Source organism: Fundulus heteroclitus, chromosome 6, assembly GCF_011125445.2.
Source record: "Fundulus heteroclitus isolate FHET01 chromosome 6, MU-UCD_Fhet_4.1, whole genome shotgun sequence".
Taxonomy (NCBI): Eukaryota; Metazoa; Chordata; class Actinopteri; order Cyprinodontiformes; family Fundulidae; genus Fundulus; species Fundulus heteroclitus.
The window spans coordinates 10251528-10271056 of NC_046366.1; the positions used below are offsets into that span (position 1 = coordinate 10251528).

At 39.7% G+C, this 19529-nt stretch overlaps 1 protein-coding gene across 9 annotated transcripts in view; it reads left to right on the forward strand.

Annotated features, from left to right (window-relative positions):
• The window catches only part of carmil3 (capping protein regulator and myosin 1 linker 3), a 136183-nt gene extending 129218 nt beyond the window's left edge, over positions 1-6965 (forward strand). For 3 of the 9 annotated variants that reach the window (XM_036138017.1, XM_021310252.2, XM_036138023.1), the window contains 3 exons: positions 498-569; positions 883-1002; positions 6255-6964. In XM_036138017.1, the coding sequence (XP_035993910.1) occupies positions 498-569; positions 883-1002; positions 6255-6289 (227 nt within the window). In that variant the 3' untranslated portion in view covers positions 6290-6964. Of the gene's footprint in view, positions 1-497; positions 570-882; positions 1003-6254 lie in introns of all 9 variants that reach the window. The other 6 variants (XM_036138018.1, XM_021310251.2, XM_036138019.1 and 3 more) reach the window with 6 other exon arrangements.
• The last annotated feature ends 12564 nt before the right edge of the window (positions 6966-19529 follow it).

A 19529-nucleotide genomic window follows, 5' to 3' on the forward strand; every position in this document is an offset into this window, starting at 1 on the left:
TTGTAGCTTTCTGGTGTAAATTTACGTTTTTGAAAACACGCCTGTAAGCTGCAGCCCTTACGTTACATGCTCAGCGTATTTCCTGCTTAAAGCAGCGGTCTCAAACATCAGTGTCTGAGACCTGGTGTCCTGAAACTTTTAGATATGTGCTTTAAGATCCCTCTTAAACTATCCATACATTTGATTAAAATTTTCAATAAAACAACACACAATAACCTTCAACTAAGCAGTATTTTAGGCAGACTAGATGGCATCCATCCAATTTGCTCGTTTTAGTCATTGAATACTCAAGGCTTGATTTGGGGAAACAAAAGACTTTTGAATATATTTGTTCATCTGTACTTTAGATTCATCTTAAAGGGGATTTTCATACTCTATACTGTACATCCATGTTTTCTCCATTTTAATCATCCAAACTCTGTTCTTAGTTAGCCTAGTAAACTGCTTGGGCAGAACTTTATGAATCATGATTATGACCCTTGCTCCTGCACTCATAGGTGAGGGAGCAAATCAGAACGGATTCCCAAAAACATCCCATCACACCAGGAAGTCCAACTCATTTGACATAGGTACTGCCCCTCTAACGTTGTCTATTTCAGCACCCCTGTGGCTATTCTTATGTTGATTGTGCTATAGAGTGCATGCACACAAGTATAAATGCATCTCTCAATGCATTTGTTCAGAACACTATCATAATGCCTTTTTCTTTCATTCTTATATTTAATGAACTCAGCATGGGTCTTTTATTTGATGTGCTCCCAAGCCTTTAGACTGTGCAGGCTGTGGCCCCATGTTATTGCTTCCACACCCCCCACACCCCCTCCCATTTATTTATTCCCACACCCCACTGTGTGTCTGTCTCCTGCCATTTCCCCCTCCCAGGCATGGAAAGGGACATTCCCTATGATCTGGAGAGGTTCTCAGATCGCAGATTCCCTATGAAAAAGCCTTCCTTTCCCCAGTACAGAAACAGATCTCTGGACTACTCTGCTGGGACTGGGTGTATGTATCCATTTCATTCCTTTTCTAATATATGTGGGGCAAGTGTTTGTTTTGCAAAATTATTTTAAATCTATTTTTTTTTTCTTAATGTTTGCTATATTATCTTAAGCTCATTTTTATTACACTCCCCATGCCTGAGTCATACCCTGCATATCAAAAGCAAGGCTGTACAGCCATTTTATAGAGGTTTGATCAAAGTAAGAGATCATAAAATATCATTTAAATGAATACTCTGGCTAATTTCCAGGTATATCTCATTGCTGCTGGCAGCTTTCAGTGCAAATTGATGACAACTTCTCCATTTGCACCTTTTATCTCTCCTACTTAATTATTTTCTTCGTTTCAATATTGTGATAATTGCCAGACAAGTTTAGCTGATTCATCATCATTTTCCACTCTAAGCAGTGTGGTGCTGGAGAAGTCAACCTCAGGGCGCTGGAACTGAGAGAATGCTAATGACATGGCAAAAGCACTGCCAATTACCCCTGTAATCCAGAGCAGTATTTCTCAAAATTCTGCTGCAGGAACCTTCAACACATAGAGAATGGAAAAAAAGGCTATGCATATTCTAGACTTTGTACTATCAGCTCTAATTACCTAAAGAACAAAAGGTCTGAAGGCCCTCTGTGATCTGTCAGCTCAAGCAGCTTTGAAATGAAACTCATATATTTTGTTGTATTTACGCAATTAAAGTGAAATTTCTTCTGCTTGTAGAGCAATGCTTGACAGATTCCGCCTTTTGAAATTATCATAAGTACGTTTTTCTCTGAAGACAGTCAACTGATTAGAATGGCTTAGTCTCCAGTTATCGTTTGCAATTTTACATCACATTTTCTGCAAACATTCTAGAAACAAAGGGATATTACCTACATTTGTTGTAGATGTATGCCACGACCCAGCTCAACCTTGAGGGGAAGTAACATTACAACCAGTTGTTACGGTTTAACAGTATGGTTTAACTGAGGGGGTACATGCAGCAAAGGTCCAAGGACTGGGTCAAATCAGGGTCAGCCTCCGTGCATGGGTCGCACACATTACCCTGTCCCTCCACCATGCCCCCAGATACCTTAAAACAAAAGCAAAATAACCATTACCCTATAGCGACAGGGCTACAAGCCAAGTAGCAGCTCAAGAAAAGAGTACAAACAAGACAAGGCACTTAAGTGAAGGTCACTTCAAAGCTAACCAGGCAACAAGCAAACTCAATTTGCACCATTAAAGCCTTTACAATGCAACAGCCAAATAAAACTATCAAAATACCCAACAAAGCTACTCAAGCAAAAACAAAGGCTTCCTCCGAAATGTTCTAATTATAGCCCCCAGCTCCTGATCCTTGAGCTTTCATGAGGTAAACAGTAAGAACGCTATCGTGGGTAGAAAAAGAGCTTCGGACTGCTGTGTTGATTTTGAACAACCTTTAACTCCAACATGGGAACACACATGGATGATGCTAGTCCCATCCAGGCCTACAGCCTTCCAAAAAAGAACTACAAAGTGTGCGCTCTCTTCTCTCCAGACATTTCCGTTAATTTGCTTGAGGGGGGCTGTGTTTATACGTCGTTGGCACCAATGACGTATAAAAACATTGAGGCAGGTGATGTTTTTTTTTTTTTTTGGCACACGCACAATGATGGAGGAGTTTGGGCAGGAAGAGACCCTGGAGAGCTGCAGAGAAAGGTTAAAGGTGTCATGAAAAAAAGCCTGCAAATTGGTCAGCACATGATTTTAGCATACGATTTAGTTGATATTGATCTTCTTTAAGGCGGAGGTCACAAGCAGCAGAAGGTCTGAACATCTTCCTCAGCCAGAGGTGCACAGAGGTGCAGCATTAGTCTGCTGTCCAGCAGCTGCTTGGAGAGTCGAGGTGTGCGAAGAGACTGTTTAGGGTTTCAGGGAGAGTTGAATTATCGCAGAGCTGCTGGTTGCTGTGGCTACAGTCCATGAGAGTCCTAATGCCTCTCCACATCCGAGTTGTTGCTGTTGAAGTGTTCCTCGATGAGCTGCTTGTGTCTGTGCTTTTTCTTCTGGATGCCCTTTCTCAGATCACTCCGTGCCCTGCTGTAGGCTAGTCTGCCTCCTGGTCTGTATGCTTCATCCTGATCTATCAGCAGCGACTGCAATGTTCTGTCTGTCCATGGTTTCTGGTGAGGAAACATTCTGACTGTCTTTTTGCGTGGGACAGCATCATTGCACAAGTGAATCTAGGACAGCACAGATGATGTGTATTCCTTCAGATCGGCACCTTCTTTAAACACTCCCCAGTCTGTGTGTTCAAAACAGTCCTGTAACGTTGAGCAGGCCTCTTCAGTCCAAACCTGAACTGAAGGTTCTGACGACAGGTCTGGATCTGCAGATTCGTGATTTGTAGGCAAGGATCAGGTCCACAGAAATGTGATCTGATGAACTAAAATGGGCAGATGCTGCATCCTTATATGCTTTTAGGATGTTATGACAATAGACCTGGTCTAATATACTACTGTCTCTGGTCAGAAACTTGATGAATTTGGGGAATTTGGGGAGCACAGCTTTTAATTCAATATGATCAAACATGATTAAAGTATTTTCTCTGCAGCTCTAAAAAAGAGAGGCCTGCTAGCTCCACTGCAGCTTTGTCCAGCCACGTCTCAGTGAAGACTGCTACATAGCTGCCCATCTTACGTGAGCTGTTTCTCAGTCAGATCTTTTCCATATTGTTGGCGAGGGAGCTAACATTGGCCAGGTGTGGGTTAGCGGGTTGATCACAGCTTCTGTTGCCTGCTGTAGTTCAGGTGAAATAATGTACAGTTTTGGCGGTCAGTAGGATCCATAAACTCTGTTTTTTTCCCCAGTTCTAACAGCTGCTAGATAAGTGATTTAAAGCAGCACTGTGTAACTTTTAGCCACTAGGGATGCTGGACCTGTAACTTCCAGGTTTAGCATGCCTGAAGGCCAGTGGCAACACTGCACTGTCGCAAAATTAAATAGTCTTCCTCTGTGTTTTAGAATCTGATAGCAGACCACTTTCGACCACCATATTCACCCCTCTAAAAAACTAAGCCAACCAAGCTGCTACTTATTAGGTTGCATCTTTGTTGTCTTGAATTAGCCAAAAAGGCATTTATTGCATGGAAACAAAAACTTGCACTAAATATTAGCATAGAAGCACATAAGGTTAGCTCTTGTGTTTAAGGGGTGCTCAGACTATTGCAAAGCAGAGCTCTAGGCAACATGACCTATTCAGTGATGGATCCAACTCTGGTTACATAGGGGAGTTTTTGAGAAGGGCAGCCTTTACGGAGCATCCATCCACGCCAGGTATATTGACCTGAAAAATCATTTAATATATCTCAAATTAAGTTAATACTTGGGTCAAAAGTTACATGGTCCTGTTTTAATATACATCTAAGTCAAGCTAACATCTATTTTTTTTTAAATGTCACAAAAGTCTGTGAAGTGATTTTATAACTTGAAAACATTACATATTCCATATTATCTTTAGCCAATAATTGACCTTATCAAATATGCTATATACTGTAGATGCCCAGTCTGTATTTATAAAGATTCAGTCATCTCAGCATGGCAAATGCATGCGAGCTTAACATGGGGCAGTCCAACATGTGTTCTGATTAATTTAAGTAAAACATATTAGACCACTTGGGGGCTGTCATAGATTGTTACATGAGGGCTGAAGCAACTACTTTATCCTAATGCAGTAGGGCACTTTACATGTTACAGCATTCATCCCAGAAGTATATCAACTATACAAAATGGGAGCACACAAGAATTGAAATATTTACCTCATATATATGACAGAAGTTGTTGCTGTACAGAATCTGCTTGGTTTCCGCCCATTTAGACTACAGCATGACATAATAACTCATAATCTGTAACATCAGCCTTAGGTTGTTTCAAAGCATTTCACGTTACATAATGTTGGGACAGAAACTGCATTGTTAAACATGGGAGAGTGTCTAATATTGGTGAGCCAGTCAATTGCAACATAATCAACTTGAATCTTATTTGCTGAAGACATTACCCAAGGTAATACTGTGGTGTCTGCACGGGCTTTGTGTGGACTCAAGTATAAGCAAGTATGTGGGAGCCTTAAAGTCGTTGTTGGAGGGAAGATTTTCAACAGTTATACAAATTGAACATTCTATTTATTGTCATGCTCACGTGTCCCATTAAATTTGAGCCCTTGAAAATGAAAAGACTTACCGTATGTTTCGGACTATAAGGTGCACTTAAAATCCATAAATTTTCTTAAAAAATGTATAGTGCGCCTTATATATCATTACCATACTTGTTGGGCTTACTGACTGATTTTATGTGGTACATTGTGCTGAAAAATCTGTCAAAACGTACGACTTTGGTTAGTAACGAAGCTGGTCCGCTCAATGGATATTTGGAGCATTGCGGTAATAATAATAATAATAATAGAACTTTATTGAGCTCACAATGGAGAAATTCACTTCTGCATTTAACCCATCCCCTCAGGGAGCAGTGGGCTGGCAATGTGCAGTGCTCAGGGAGCAGTCTGGGTTTAAGGATCTTGCTCAGGGACCCAGAGTGGCAGTCTGTGGGAGTTGAACTCAGAACCTCTGGGACCCAAGCACAATGCTCTAACCATTAGGCCTCCACTCCCCACACTGTAAACTGTGTCACTACCTGTTTGGCCCAGTAATAGGACCCCTGAGCAGTCTACAAGTCTGCCTGACTGTAATGTGTACCCTAGAAGTGCATTGATGTAAGGCAGCCCATGCCTAGAGTCCATGCTATCAATATAAAATTGAAGTTTATTTTGGCCTTATGGCAGAAACAGGGCCGTATAGTCCAACTACTCTGTCCTCCTGACAGAGACGGATAGCTCTCCCTCTCAGGTAGTATGTATGTGTGCGGAGGGGCGGGGTGATATTACACACTTGTGAAGAATATTTAATAAGCCTTATAATCCGGTGCACCTTATGTGTAAACATAGACACACATAGGGCATGTTAATTCACAGTGCGCCCTATAATCCGGTGTGCCTTCTGGTCTGAAAAATACTATGAATACAGATAGTTGGTAACCTTTCATGCAATTTGGATGCAAAATACTATGAAATCAAAGCTCTTCTCTTAAAAGTCATAAATCTGAGATTACTGTAACTTTCCATCATTAGCATGTTTTGCTTTTCCAATCGTGTGTTTGTAACAAAGAAACCATCGTGTCTCTAAAACTCAAAAATTATTTTTGTCTACCTGTTATATCATCTTATGTTATTTTTACCCCAGCAGGTTCCGAAGGTGTTAATAGTGACGCATTATGACATTACCTGAGGACTGAGAAGACACGGCTGGGAAGAAGAGACTGGAACACGGAGAACTGGAGTGAGACGAGCTTTTAAAACCACATGGACACATGAAAAAGGGATTCATCAGGAGATTCTTCTTCATTTCATTAATTTCATGCTAAAAGTGCATGTACTCTATACCTTCTTTTTAACTGCTTGCACTTGCTATGGTTTCTCATGCATAGTTGGGGAGTTTCTTTAAAACACAAGCAGTTGTTCTGTTCACCGGTTTGTTCAAGGGAGTTTTAAGCATTTGTGCAAATTATTTAATGTTGAAAGATGTCTCTTCATCCTTTCCCCACCTTTAACTGACAATCTGTGATTACTTAAAGTGAGTTTGTACTGTATTTATTTTAATGAGATGTAGATAAAATGCACTAAACCATTGTGGTAACGCTGTTAGGTAACAATCAGAATTTAATTTATGATAATAGAAGATTTGCTAACTGTGTTTGTGAGTATGCTTTTTTTGCTGTATGCTGATGTTGATTGGGAAACTTCTTACCATGAACTTAGCTCTCCCATCTCTTCAAGAGTATTTAAATCAGTCAGCGGGAGGTTTTAATCTGATTTTAATGGCCTGGAAATGATTATATTTTCTAAAAATGCTTCTATGAATCAGAATAAATAAAATTGAATTAATAGAAGGAAGCAGTGTGTCAAATGTCAAATTTATTAAACTATTGTTTATGCATATTTTATAGTCTTACTGAGTTATAGTGATCCACATTTCCATATAAATGCCTTAAATAAAGCAGGGCTAGGTAAAAATTATTTCAATAGGGGAAAATATGGAATTACAAAAGTTCAATTCTATTGTATTTATATAGCGCCAATTCACAACAGAAGTCATCTCAATGCACTTTACAAAGTCAAATTCAGTCAAATCATACAGATTGGTCAAGTAGTTTCCTATGTAGGGCGACTGTGGCTTGGTGGGTTGAGTAGTCGTCTGGCAATCTGAGGGTTGTGGGTTCGATTCCAGCTTCCCCCTGCCACATGTCGATGTGCCCCTGGGCAAGGCACTTAACCCCAAGTTGCCTACCGAGCTGCGTCTCGGTGTATAAATGTGTGTGCGTTAGTGAGAGCGACTGGGTGAATGTGGCTATAGTGTACAGCGCTTTGGGTGGTCAACATGACTGGAAAAGCGCTATATAAGTTCAGTCCATTTACCATTTACCATGTAAGGAAACCCAGCAGATTGCATTGAGTCTTGACAAGCAGCATTCAGTCCTGAAAGAGTGTAGAGCCACAGTGGACAGTCGTCTGCATTATTGATGGTTTTGCAGCAATCCCTCATACTGAGCATGCATGAAGCAACAGTGGAGAGGAAAACTCCCCTTTAACAGGAAGGGAAACCTCCAGCAGAACCAGGCTCGGTGTGAGTGGCCTTCTGCCACGACTGACTGAAACAAAAAAGCACAGAAGCTCACATTCATCCAGGAGTCCTTTCTATATTATAGGGTAATGGCAGATGATCTGCCCTCCTGGATGGTGTCACAGCTAACAGAACGCCAAACCAGATCTACCTACAACTGAGAGAAAAAAGACAGAGAGAACATAAAATTTAGATAACAACAAACAATGCATATTCAAGAACAGTCGGAGACCTCAGCTGAGTGAGAGAAATAGGTCTTGGTGTCCTCCAGCAGCCTAAGCCTATAGCAGCATATCTACAGAGATAGTTCAGGATAACCTAAATCTCTCTAACTATAAGCTTTGTCAAAAGGAAAGTTTTAAGCTTAGTCTTAAAAGTAGACAGGGTGTCTGCCTCACGGACCAAAACTGGGAGTTGGTTCCACAGGAGAGGAGCCTGATAGCTAAAGGATCTGCCTCCCATTCTACTTTTAGAAACTCTAGGAACCACCAGCAGACCTGCAGTCTGAGGGCGAAGTGCTCTGTTAGGAACATAAGGGGTAATCAGAGCTCTGATATATGGTGGAGCTTGATTATTAAAGGGCTTTTAACGTGAGAAGGATAATTTTAAATTATATTCTTAATTCAACAGGAAGTGAATGAAGGGAAGCTAAAATAGGAGAAATATGATCTCTCATGTTTATTTTCATCGGAAATCTTGCTGCAGCTTTTTTGGATCAGCTGAAGGCTTTGAACTGCATTTTGTTGACTTCCTGATTTTAAAGAATTGCAATAGTCCAGCCTTGAAGTAAAAAATGCATGGACTAGTTTTTCAGTCACTGCTCGACAAGTTTTTTTTTTACTTTATTAACAGATGCAAATTTAATGCCAGATTAAATGATTGATTAAGAAGTTTATTTTTAAGGTCCAAAGATTACAACTTTTGTCTCGTCAGAATTTCGAATCAGAAAACGTAAATTCATCCTGGTTTTGATGTCAAGACATGCCTGTAGTCAAACTAATTGATTGGATTCATAAGGATTTATGAATAAATATAGCTGAGTGTCATCAGCATAACAGTGGAAATTAACCATGCTGTCTGATAGTTTTGCCAATCGAAAGCATATATATAGTAAAGAGAACTAGCCCAAGGACTGGAACCCGTGGTACTCCACAAATGACCATAGAGTTTGAAGAAGATTTATTATTAACATGAACAAACTGGAATCAGTTTGTTCAAGTTCTCTTATCAGTTCTCTTATGTTCAGTTCTCTTATCAGTCAGACAGATAAGATTTAAACCAGTGTAATGCTTTCCCTTAATCCCTACAGTATTTTCCAGTATTTCTAGGAGAAGATTGTCATCAACTCTATCAAATGTATCACTGAGATCTAACAGAATAAGTACAGCCATAAGTCCATTATCTGAGGCCATGATAATATCATTAGTGACCTTCACCAGAGCTGTTTCAGTGCTATGATGAGCTCTGAAGCCTGACTGAAACTCTTCAAACAGGTCATTACTTTGTAAGTGTTCACATACTTGATTAGCAACTACTTTCTCAAGAATTTTAAATAAAAGAAAATTTGACATAGGTCGGTACTTTATTAAGTCATTTTGATCAAGAGGGTATTTCTTTAGTAAATTGTTTAATAACAGCTACTTTAAAAGCCTGTGGTAAATATCCATTTACTAAGGATAGATTAATCATGTCTAAAATAGGGGAAATAATGAAATATGTAAAAACTAAAAAGGCTAAATGAATGTAGAACTAGTCACACTTCAGTTATTTCAAAATAAATTTCTCTTGTACATTTTTCCAAAAAAAAAACATTTTTCTTGTTATAATTTACAGGTTGATCTCAAAACATGAGGATATAAGAATTTTGTCATTCATTTCAGGAACTAAAACTCATCATACAGAATAATTACACAGAGGGAAGTAGTTCAAGCCTATTTCTTGTCATTGTGAAGATTATGGCTTACAGATCATGACAATGTAAATTCAATGTTAGATTCAATATTACATAAGAGCAATAAAAAATTAAATTTAAACAGAAATATTCCGCTTTTCAAAAGTGCTGTACGTGCTGCACTCAGTGCTTAGTTGGGCCTCCTTTTGCATGAGTTATTGCATCCGTGCACCGTGCAATGATGACAATCAGCCTGTGGTTCTGCTGTGGCGTAATGGAAACCCAGGTAGCTCTGAGAGCAGTTCTGATGTCTCTTATCTTCCTCTTGACAATATTCAGTAGCTTACTTGACATTCAGGTGAGGCCAGTTTCCTGAAACATTAACTTGCTTAATTGCCATATGTTAGAACTTACATGTTCTAACTTGTTATATCATTTCTTCACATTTTCTATTGTTTCTGATAGACTCCAAAATTGGACAACAGGGTTAGGGTTTTAGCTGCAACTTTCAGGTCATAGGAAAGAATTTATAAACGATGAGAATGTTTTTCCCAAAATGTGGTACTCTTACCTCTGGGGGTACACAAGAGGGGCACAGTAGGTCTGCTAGAAAATTGGAATATATATATATATATATATATATATATATATATATATATATATATATATATATATATATATATATATATATATATATATATATATATATATATATATATATATTCCAATTTTCTCAGTCTAGTTATGTTATGCACATAACTGGACTGAGACATCTTCTCACCACCACATAGCCTAATACATGTGTAAATACCACCATCTTGTGTTCAGCAAAATCATTGTACTGACATAATAAAAGGGTGTGACAATGGGTGAGACTCACTGAAGGAACACCTGCCGATCAAAGTAGCCTTCGCTCAACTTGTTGGGGCAGCGAACAAATGGACAGATGGCTAAGAACGAAATTATGTCAAACCAGTGAGACATCGACGGCTACCACCAGCCAGGCCACAGTGGAAGATCCACCTGCCACCAATAACATTCAAAACAGTTCTTGAAATACAAGAGATGAATCGGACCGCAGCAGTACATCTGTAGTTAGCTTGGCAAGAATGCGAAACCTTGTGGCATGGTAAAGCCCATCATCTCAGACCGAGAAACCAAAAGGCACAAATATGCAAAAAGCTACGCTGTTCTGGGATTCACAACTACTGGTGGATTTCCTTGGCCACAGTGTGTTGTTTGTGCAAATATATTATCTCATAAATCAATAAAGCCTTTACTTTTGTGAAGATAGAAACAAAACATGTGCATTTAAAAAAAAAAGATACAGGAGTAATTTGAGCAACATTTGAGATAAATTTGTACCAATAATAGCTGATTAAGGGATATCGATGCTTATTGCAAGAAAAAATGTAATCTTTTAAAAAGTATTTAGCTGCCCATTCAGATATATTTTGGACAATGTTGAATGTAGAAAAAAAACCTATACAAACAATGCTTATGTTAAATGTCTCTCGTCGCATTTAAGAAATGTCAGAGCTACCATAGCGGATACGAACAAGCACATTTTTATGCACTACAACGGCATGAGACTTATGTGGCTGGGCTGGCACATCTCCAAGTATATCACACACTTGTCTGAAAATGAAGGTGGATTCTCAGCTCTGACAAATATGAAAACAAAATCCAGAGCAAGACTCAGGCTGTCTCAAATGAAGCCAAACACAGCACGCCCTTCTCATCAAAACTATGCTGAGTCTATTTAAATGCACAGTATGTTCAATAAATGTTATCACGGTCATAAAATTTCTTTAATAGAGTAATTCTGCACAGGCTACATGTTTGGATCATTCATAACCTATAAAAGTAAGCATGTTGCTTAATAATGCTGACATTTATGAAGAAAAATTATTTGGTGAGAAATAATTATCAGTTGTAAATTGTCTCACCCTAATACCCTGGTAAAGACTATTTGCTGTATTCCAACAGCCTCCAAGGTCAACAGATCTAAGTGTTATAGAAGACCTTTGGAACGTGGGGGACAAAGACATTTACATAATGGAGACACAGCTGACAACCTGTCAACATGGACCATAGGTTTCCAACTCTTAGATGGTTCTGTTCGACGAATAATCAAGGCAGTTCTGAAGCCAAGATGGGGTCCAACTCCATACTAATAAGGGAATAAATCAAAGATGCTGGTGAGTTGTTATCCAAGGGTAGGATCTTGACCATCTGGAAGTGATTATCTTTACTTGCCATCACAACATACTGTATATGCATTTAACATATCCGGGGCTAAGGGTCTTCCTCAGGGACCCAGATTAGCAGTCTGTGGGATTCAAACCCAGAACCTAACAGCCTCTCCAGGATGGAAACATGCTGCTCTCTAACCACTAGGCCACCAATTCCCTAGTGTTCAATCTTTCTTTTTTTGCAATAAAGCTCAAATGTATATTTTCCATAACATCTATTAGCCGACGTTTAGACAGCGTAATGTCCAAAACTGTATAAGATTCATCTAAAATATCACAATGTTTGCTAATGGAATAAAACAAGGCTTAGTGCAGAAGCCATAGGGACCTCTTAAATGAGTGGTTCCACTACTGTGCAGCAGGTGGCAGCAGAGACTGGGATCCTTCGGCCTGAAACTCATGGATTCACAGTTTTGCTGTAATGTAACTAAAAGTCATGATGCCCCATCATTACTGTTATCATGGAACCTTGCAGGTTGTCGGTGTGTTATGGTCAGGTGGAGACTGACAGTATCAACATGTGGATGGATTAAGTATTCACATGTCTGACATGCTATTGCAGATGAGCAGGTGTTGTGTGCTCCCTCTGTGTATGAGTGAGCTCAGTCATTTGGACGTTCTTCAGCTTTTGGCCAGACAATGACGAGTCTGTAAGTCTCCTGACAATGAGGAGCTTTTAATTCCCTCCATGCAGTCACCTGATCGCCTGCACTGCCAGGACACGTCACAGCCAGGGGTGTAGCGTTCACATTCTATGTGTCCTCAGATAAGCCTGGCTAATTCCCTCTTTGTCTTTCCACACACACACACACACACACCCATATGGGGCCTGTTCGGCACACCATATGCTCAGGTGAATACTTCATCACGGTGTAAGTAAACCCGCAAAATCCACACATGCATTAACATAAAGATGATCTGATGAGTCTGATTCACTCAGTGGGAGGTTGGCTCATACAGCTTTTGTTGTAAGGTGTGTGTTACATGTGTCTGACCAAGGCAAATGGGTCAGCGGCAAATCATTTGGCTCCCTACATAAACACCGGTTGTCCGTTAATGAGTTTATAAAAGCTGGCGTGCTCCACCGTGCACCCACTGAGCAGCACTTTACCGGATAGTAGCCTCTTATGTAAAAAAAGAAGAAGAGAGGTTTGTATCCTGACAACCCTTTCTTTTCAGTAACAATTCACCTGACAAAAGACTGCGGCTTAGTGTCTGAGCCAAAATGTTGCCTTGAGAGTGGGGGACCGTCATCATAAATGCAATATAGTGCAATAATCCTCTTAGAAACACCTAAGCGCTGGCTTATCTGCATGAGGACAAGCCGCTTTTATCCAGGAGTTCCCAGCAAACGAGTGACAGTGATGTAAAAATGCAGGAAGAGAGCACTTAAAAACTGCAGTGTGCTTATGCACGTCCTGCCGCGTGAAGACCTACCTTTAGAATGTAGGTTGCAGGTTCCAAGAACACTCAGAAGTGAGTATTGTTAAACAGGTGGCCCATTAAGGGAATGGTAATCCAGTGCCCTGAAAACATATTTATATTCTTGTACTGTTTCCACATGTTTTTCCTGTTATACCCATATAAGCTCTTCAATGTATTTTTTGTGATATACCAACAAAAAGTAGCCTGTTTTGATTAGTTTTCCCAATTAAAACCTGAAAATCTGGTGAAGCCCAGTATTTAGTCCCCATTCATTTAATATTGCTGTGAAGTGTAACCATTTATCCTGAAAAGTGACTTAAGTGATGAGGCCCAGTTGGGTGTACCTTCCTCTCATCCACCTCTCATCCAGCTGCACCCTGAAGGTCTCAGATTTTTGTTAGAGAACATTAGAGGAAAAAAACAGCATTTTACAGACCAAGTAACATAACACACTCATCAGATGTGTTCAAGCAGGGGGATTTCTAACATGTGCACAAATGCTCAAAAAACAGAATTTCCCACTTCTGATAAATGTTTGATATTACTTTTGTAATTAGTCAAGTCAATTAGTCACGTAAAAACATATTTAGATGTATATTTTTACCAACCTTCTCACACAAGAGGACGAAGCCTCTGATGATGGCATCGGAGGATTTGATGAGGGATGCTAAGGGGACACGGGTGATGCTGCTGCTAATGGCGATGATGCTTCTCATGGGTGGTTCAGATGGACTGGACTCCTCTGTAGTAATGAAGCATTTTTTCCTCTTAAAACAGACAAATTCTGTCTGTTTTAAGACATATTTGATCAGGAAATATTTGTATCTATGGTCTATTTATGAAATATACACTTATTAATGGCAACTGACTTAAACATGCTAGTGATGACATTCATGCTCATCACCAATATAAGATGCTGAGGACAGTTTCAACCTGTTAAACACTTCTCCTTGTTTTGAGATTGTAGTAAAATCCACTTTAAAGAATCAACTGCTGTCTCACAAAAGTGTAAATGGATATGCTGTAATTCTTCTTACTTGGTTTCTATACAGATTCATTTGTCCCATAACCTGGAGAAGCTTACTCTACTTTCAGATTTTCATTGATGCAGAAAGAGAGAGTTCTGAAACAGTTTTAACAAATCATTGCACTATTTTACAATGAACATTTTATGGTTAGAACCGTTATGTTTTCCTTTAATCCAGAAATCAAAACTAAAGCATTTTGTTGTTGTGTGTGTATATTGGACCTGCTTCTACGATTCAGTTTAGAATGTCGATTAATAAGCAACAACATTTCAGATTTCTGTATCTATCTTTGCTTTAACTCGAGCATTTCTATGCTACTTTATTTAACCATATGACTGCAAAGTGTGAATAAAACAGGGAAGCGTGTCTTGGACTAAGACAAGGGTGCATGACAATATATCATTGTAATACTATTGGTGAACATTTTTGCCAACAGTCAATACTGATTATATATTATAAAATCAATCATAATTAACCTACATTTTTCTGGCCCCTCCCTTTCTTCGCCATCCCACAATATCCACCATCCTCTGTGAGCCTTAGCAACTTAGTCACTAAAATGTGGAGCAGGTGTGGGCATTCAGCGCAGCATGTCAAGTTTACTGGTCAAATACATTTCCAATATGTACAGTGTGAGTGCATAGCTCATAAAATATAGTTTGCTCCCAAACACATCGTCCAAACAATCTTTTGCTATTGCGATGCTGCAAACATTGATAGTGACAGGACAACTGCTAGTTGAATATTTTGAAGCCTCACTCCCTGCTGTTTTAGTATTACAAACTTACATATGCATACATTCTAAAATAATATTTCTCATTTTATAGCTTAGAATTATTTGATTTTTTTGTGTGTGTGATATGCATAGGTCTCATTTTAATTGTTGTGTTGTTTTGACACTTTATATTGTGGTAGAAATAGAGTTTGCACAAGTAACCATAAAAAAAGACAAAGATAATCACAACAGACTGTTTAAACAGTAGTGTGCTGTAATTAGAACTGCTAAGTGAACCAGCCAGCCCATAAACCTAAATGCCTCTGTCTCCCTGACATATTTCTGTTTACCACTCTTAAATCTTCTTGAAAAGGGAACAGAACATGACACAACCAAGCTCTGCACACTCTCCGGATTCCTCAGGCTCCATCCATGAGTCTGCACAGCTCAGTCATCTCCCCCTGACACAGCTGTCACTGTGTTTTTCCTCTCAGGTTCATAAAACCCTCTCATTCAGGTTGACCCATCTCTCTGATCTGAAAAGGCAGGTTTGACAGTTTGCACTTAATCCTCTGCTGTAGCAGTCTGTCCCTCTCCTTCCACCTTTTTCCATCCCGGCATTTGCCTGGCTCTGAACACTCTTCCACTCTGTGCCTTTGTCCAGCTCCATCATGCTCCAACCCGCCTGAAAACAACACCGGCTCACTGTTAGCAATTAGTGTAGATTAAAGCAGTGTGTGTGTGTGTGTGTGTGTGTGTGTGTGTGTGTGACTGGGTGTGCTTGTGTGGGTGTCTGCAGGCTCTTCTGCTTGGAAGCACATTTGTGTATTGGAACTGGAAGCCACGGCTGGAGACGATGCTAAATTTAGTGGTAGTGTGATTTTTGGTGGACAAAAGATTGCTACAGGTCAGAGAGGTCTGGTTGAGGTGATGACCAGCAGAGCAGAGGTGAATGTTTCACTGATCGTAATGAAGCATGCAGCATTTCTTTGTCTTCCACTTTAGAACAAGCTGAGGATTCATGTTTTATGCATCTTCTGTCACTCTCGCCACATCTTAAGTATCAAGAGATGAAGGGTGCATTTAACCTTTTATGTATTCTATAAAACCTTCCACTCAGGTACAGCACACATTTATCGAGATTTTCAGACTTCTTTTTCAGGTTTCCTTGTCCTGTAGAACACATAAAGTTAACTTGTCTAAATATGCATTTTTACGTGGAAAAAAGGAAAAAAAAAATTAAAAATGTCTTCTCTTTCGTGTTTTTGGTCACATTCACATGTGATTGTCAAACAAATCTTAATATGAGACCAATGAAACATGAGTAAATACAAAATGAGGAATTCAAATGATTATCTAATTTATATATTCATATATGTATACATTTAGCCTGAACAAAACTGCCTGGTCTAAAAAGTGATACAATCTTACACTTAAAATTATGAATTTGTAAGGTTCACAATAAACTATGTAAACAGTGCAAAAATGTCAAAAAACTTGAATCTTAAATGAAAGACAGTGTCATTTGATTTAATATTATAAACTAATTGCATTAATTTTTCAGTTGTGATATTGCAGTAATAATATAAATGTTTTGAAAAAAACTCTGCATTTTAATTTCCTGTTAAGTTTCCTGAAACTTAACAGGAAAGTAATAAGTATATTTACATATTTGTACTTTACTGATAAAGTGCCCAGTGTCAAGGGTCATTAAACAATCTGGCTGTTCAAGGTGTGCACTGACAGAACACCAAGCTGTTGGTAACACACAGAGATCTCCATCCATCCATCCATCCATCCATTTTCCAACATGCTTTATCCTTTATGAGGTCGCAAGGGGTGCTGGTGCCTATCTCCAGCTGTCAATGGGCGAGAGGCAGGGTGCACCCTGGACAGGTCGCCAGTCTGTCGCAGACACAGAGGACTCATCACTGACAAAACATCAACACGGCAGGTAATCTTTGTAAAAAATAATGATGCCATCACTTTTTCTTTCAGCTTTTCCTTTTCAGGGGTCATCACAGCGAGTCGTCTGTCTCCATCTAACCCTATGTTCTACATCTTTTTCTCTCACACCAACTACCTTCATCTCCTCTTTGGTCTTCCTCTAGGCCTCTTGCCTGGCAGTGTGAGCCTTTACATCATTTCATCAATGTTCATCACCCTCGGATGAACTCACTCCTGATCCTATCTATCCTCATCACTCCCCAAGAGAACCTCAACATCTTCATCTCTGCTACCTCCAACTGTGCCTTCCATACTCCTGTCTCTTCCTCTGTGCCACTGTCTGTAAATCGTACAGCATCATCTCCCCACCAAATTGTATACCTTTCATTTCATTCTGACAAACCTGACACCTTTATCCTCCCATTCAAACCTGCTTGAACACATTTCTTCTCTGAGTACCCTCCTGTACTTCCTTGTTCTACCACCAAGTCTCTTTGTCAACTTTCCTTCCAGAGGAAATACCAAGTGCTCTCCTACCTGTCACCCTGACAGCTCTAGTTGTCCAGTCATCTGTAAGCGCCTCCTGGCCACCCAGAGCCTGTCTCAACTCTTCCCTGAAAGCCACACAACTTTCTTCCCTTTTCAGCTTTCACCACTTTGCCCTCTGCTCTGTCTTTGTCCTCTTCATCTTCCTCACCATCAGATTCCTTCTAAACACCACCATCATGTCTGGCAGCACTCTCACCAACAACTACCTTGCAGTCACAGAGATTTTTTTCCAGGTTAAATCATCTACACAAGATGTAATCTACCTGTGTGCTCCTACCTCTGCTCTTGAAGGTCAACCTGTGTCCCTGGTTCATCTAGAAGAAAGTGTTCGCTACAGCCATTTTTAACCCTATTTGCAAAGACTACCACCATCTGTCCTTCTACATTCCTTTTCTGGAAACAATTGTTTATCAGCACCTCTATTTCCTGCCCTAACGTGTCCATTGAAATCTCAACCAATCACCTCTCTCTCACCTCTGAGGATATTCTGCATCACTTCATCTAACTCCCTCCAGAATTTAACAAAACACCTTGAATTTCTAGCTTCAGACTCATCACCCTATCTGGCACCGTTTCCACCTCCAGGACATTTGTGATAAACTCCTCCTTCAAGATAACTCCTACACCATTTCTCCTCCCATCCACACCATGGTAGAACAGCTTGAACCCTGCTCCAAAGCTTCTAGGCTTGCTACCTTTCCACTTGGTCTCCTAAACACAGTATGCCCACCTTCCTCCTCTTCATCATATCAGCCAACCCTCTAGCTTTTTCTGTTTTAGTCCCAAAATTCAGCCCCTACTCTCAGTCCTAGACTGGCCGACACAAGCGTTCCTTTTCTCTCTCTGCCTATGGACACGTCTTTCTCTTCTTCTTCCTTGTCTCGTATGCAGACCTACAGCCCAATTTCCGCTGGTACCCTGGTGGCCTTGACCAATCCGGTATGAAGCTCATGTCATTGACTTGCATGGTACATTTGGCAAAGGTTTTACATCAGATGCCCTTCCCGATGCTGCCTCTGCATTTATCTGGGTTTGTGATCCGGCCCAAAATAGGGCAAAGAGGTTGCACTGTCATCACAACAACATTAAACCAATATAACACATGCTGAAAGTGCTGACAGCATAGATAGAAAAGCACAGGACATGTCATTGAATTTTTATGAGTTTGAAGCTAGCTGCCGTCTTTCTTTAACACAAATTTAAGAGAAAATCTAATTCCTTCTTATATGTTATTGAATATATTGTCAAATAACAACAAAGTGATTTAATTTGAACAAAGATTTCTGTTTAATATCTACGCTAAAAAAACACCCGTGTCCGAGCTGCAGAAGTAGACCATTGTAACCTAGTATGCTAAATGATATTAAAATAGTACAGGATCTCTTGTCAGGTCTTTCTTTTAAATAAAAAATGTGTGTTTCAAAGAGTCTGCCTATATAAATAAATAAATATTAATAATAATATCAAAAAAAGTATGTCAATTGTTTTAACACGTTTAACAGACAACAATATCACACTACTCACTAATAAATAAAACACTGAAGAGCACTTAAGTTCATAAATTAAAATTATTTCCACAGAAGTGCTTCCAGGAATTTGTGTAAAATCTTGATTAAAGATGTGGCATCTGAATCTACACATTGCACCTTTAACTTGAATCCAGCATGCTAACTCAGCTTTTCGCGGTGTTCAGACCAGAGACAAGATTAGATTTCCAAAACTTCTAAAATGTGTGGGAAACAAACCAAATTGATCAACCTGGACGGACATGGACATGCCAAATCTGTAATTTAACGGCGAGTTGTGGCTTTAAGCTTTTATTGTTGACCTCAGAAACCAAATTAGGAAAAACAGGTCATGTCTGCGGTCATATAGTGCCAAGGGCTGAGGGTGACCCTTTGAATGCTGAAAGAGCATAGCGTCTCTCTTACTTAAACGGCACGAGTGTGTGCATGTGTGTGTGTACATAGCCAAAGGACAGCATGGGGAGTCAAGAGGCGGAGTGAGCACGGGGAGTAATACAGGTGT